The sequence below is a fragment of the Pyrus communis genome, chromosome 4 (genome assembly GCF_041283825.1).
Source record: "Pyrus communis isolate YQ-2024b chromosome 4, ASM4128382v1, whole genome shotgun sequence".
In the NCBI taxonomy this organism is placed as follows: domain Eukaryota; kingdom Viridiplantae; phylum Streptophyta; class Magnoliopsida; order Rosales; family Rosaceae; genus Pyrus; species Pyrus communis.
Genome location: NC_142568.1, coordinates 19,988,256 through 19,991,668, shown reverse-complemented (window position 1 = coordinate 19,991,668; position 3,413 = coordinate 19,988,256). Strand labels below are relative to the sequence as shown.

Sequence of the window (3,413 nt, the reverse complement as noted above, 5' to 3'; positions counted from 1 at the left end):
ATGCTAAGGGAGACTCTCAAACGATGGACTCACAATGCACTTTGCCACCTCATGTTTTTTGCACAATGATTTATAATGTTAGCACAAAAATTAACGTTAAACTGTGAGACGATAAAGATATCATGAAAAATCCCATTTTGAGAAAGTCCTCTCGCATGTCTCTTTGCCTCTACAAGTTCCCTAGATTTAAGGTGCTCCATATTAATGTCCTCTACATTTACCTCTCTTATTGTGACAGCTTTTTCAGATTCCATGTTGGTGATATTCCTTGCTTCCTTGCAGACTTCAAATGAATCCGAATCCTTAATCTCCCCATATCAAAAAAGTAAACCAAAATTCTCAGTTATTAGTACTCTCTCAGTGCCATTAAAACAATTAATGTGCAGAAAATGGTGGAGGCACAGAAGGCGATGAAGGAAGTTGAAGCAAAAAATCAAGTGAAACTGTGGAAGCTCGGGGACGACGAGAGCTCCCTGCTCGACCATTTCGAGAGGCTCTCCATCGAGTTGCAACTCAACCAGGCAATGCTGCGTCGGAGTCTCTCCGAGCCGGCGTATATTCAGTCCGAGTTTCCTCTTTTAATCACTCAAGGTCCATCAGAACCGCCACCTCCACCACCATCACCGCCACATTTGGTTGCGAAGAAGAGACGTGGGTTGGGGTTTAACAAGCTTCTGAGGAAGATGATCAAACCGATTATGAGCAGAATGAGTGGAAAAAAGAAGGACATCCCAATCCCGGATGCCAAAGACCCCAGGTTTTGGAAGACGTTCAGTAGATCTGTACGCATTTGAAAGTCGCAGCATTTGGGAATTAGTAAACTTTTTATATATTGTCTGAATTTCCAACCTTTCATTCCATGTTTTTAATTCCTGATGTAAGTGCCTCTTCCATGCACATTTTTACATGATACACATACATGAAATGTTGCAAACTTCTCGTGATCGACGAAGATTTAAACGCTAATCACAAGATTCACAACGGAATGTGATTATGACAGTATCTTAAGTTATTTTATGAAATTTTAAAAAAAATTAAAAAATAAAATACAAGGCAATTCATAAGTAACTTGAATACACTATTATATCATAGTAATATTTTCAATGTAAGTAAGAGTTTTACCAGAAAGACCCACTTTCACCAGCCCGAGGGTGCTCGTCGTTGAGTGTAAGCGTACGGATGACATGGTTATCCAACTCCAAGTGCACACAAAATTTTCTCCAAAAACGACATGGTATTTGGTATCGTTTTCCCCGAACCTAATCAAAATTAGAACTTTTTATTGCTGTTCCAAGCTTAGCTCAGACACAACTCCAGCAATTATCCATGGACCTCTCTCTGATGCCTTCTTGGTGCCCAGCACCCTGCACATTTTTTCACTCTCCATCTCTATCTCGTTTCTGCAGAACCCAATACAGCAGTAAGCTGCTTTTCCTCGCAGCACTTTCATCCTCAGCTACAAATCCCACCAACATCCACCAGAAGCCCCCAAAAGATTACATCTTTCAGTCCAAAAACGAAAACCCAAAGCCGAGTTTTGACGACCCAGCCAGCAGATTGCAGGTGCAGGATTTCATTGACAGAATCAGAGCTATGCCCTTCAAAAAAACAAGTGAAATTCTTGGTGTTTTTGAAAAAGATGGTTGTTTTCAAACCGTATCTGAATTCAATTCTCTGCTGATGGCTCTGGTAATAGCAGAAGAGCCTGATATTGCCTTGAGCTTGTTTGATGAAATATCATCAGCTCTGTGGTTGGTGCCAGATTCTCTGACATTTTCCATCCTGATAAGGTGTTACTGCGGTAAAAACGATCTGGATGGGGCCAGAGGGGTTTTAACCCACATGGTGGAAAATGGGTTTTACCCAGATCCTGCAACTTTTACTGTTCTGGTAAATGCATTCTGCAAGAGGGGTAGATTGCAGAGGGCTATGGAGGTTGTTGAGGTGATGGGTACGGTTGGTTTGAAGCCCACAGTGCAGATTTACAATTGCTTGCTGAAGGGGTTATGTTATGTGGGGAGAGTGGAGGATGCACATGATATGCTGATGAGAATAAAAAAAGATGAAGTGAAACCTGATATTTATACATTCACTGCTGTTATGGTTGGATTTTGTAAAGTGGGTCGATCGGATGAGGCGATGGAATTGCTCGTGGAAGCGATGGAGACCGGGTTGATTCCGGATGTGGTGAGCTTCAATGCTCTGTTTCATGGATACTGCAAGGAAGGGAGGCCCATGGAGGGGCTCAATGTGTTGAAGAAGATGAAGGAGATGAACTGCATTCCTGATTGCATCACTTACAGTAGTTTGCTGCATGGATTGTTGAAGTGGGGGAAGATTCGGAATGCGGTTAGGGTTTATGAGGAGATGGTGGAAAATGGGTTTGAAGTGGAGGAGAGATTGATGAACAATCTTGTGAGAGGGTTGTGTCGGAGATCATGGAAGGAAAAAGACCTCTTGGAAGATGCACACCAAGTGTTTGAGAAAATGCAGAGCGGGCATTCGGGTATAGATGCGAGTACGTATGGCCTGATGATCCAGAGTCTTTGCATGGGGAAGAAGATGGATGGGGCTTTGGTCCGTTTGCAGCAGATGGTTCGAAGGGGGCATTCGCCATGGATCGTCACCTTTAACAATGTGATTCAAGGCCTTTGTGTTGAGGGAAAGGTATTCGAAGCATTGTTAGTTTTGAGCATCATGTTCGAAGGGGGTAGAGCAACCAGTAGAGTATCGTATAACCCTGTAATTCAAGAACTGAATCGACAGGGGAGTTTCCTCGGTGCTTGTAGCGTTTATGGCGCGGCGTTGAAGAGAGGTGTAATTCCTAATAAAAAACCTCAACAATGAGAAAACTTTGCTCGTGCTCATTTCTCTCTTCCACTAATTTGATGTACAGATATAACAGTTCTAGGCTCTATCGTCAAATGCAGTAAAGTCTCTGCATAGTAAACAAAAATACAGTACAAAATTTCCGCGGCCGATGACCAGATATCTCTGAGGCAGAACTCTACTAGTTTTTCTCAGCACGAGTCATGTATTGCCCGGTTCTGGTATCCACCAGTATTTCATCACCCACATTTACAAACAGCGGGACATAGACAACAGCACCGGTGTCAAGAATCGCTGGCCTTGTTCCACCTCCTGGGCAAGAAGACATGTGAATTTAAGAACGGGAAAACGAAAATTAATATGCCACCAAGAGGAGATATTCCATTCTCAAGAATTTCCTCTGAGAGACGGTGCAATGGCGGATTCTAAAAATTTCTAAGACCCGAGAGATAAACGTGGCAAACAGTCTGCACACAGAGCTGGTTGATCAGCTCATCTTCTCGGCCTAACCCTGTAATGGCATTTCGGTCTGGTGGTATTTTACCAGTCTTCATGTCTCGAAACAAGACATGGACTGATGGGTA

The 3,413-nt window shown here is 43.0% G+C and overlaps 1 protein-coding gene across 1 annotated transcript; it reads left to right on the top strand.

Moving 5' to 3' along the window:
* The first annotated feature begins 301 nt into the window (after positions 1–301).
* LOC137721736 (uncharacterized) lies at positions 302–2,968 on the top strand. Its single transcript, XM_068460757.2, has one exon. The coding sequence runs from the start codon at positions 1,327–1,329 to the stop codon at positions 2,845–2,847; it is 1,521 nt and encodes a 506-aa protein (XP_068316858.2). The 5' UTR covers positions 302–1,326; the 3' UTR covers positions 2,848–2,968.
* The last annotated feature ends 445 nt before the right edge of the window (positions 2,969–3,413 follow it).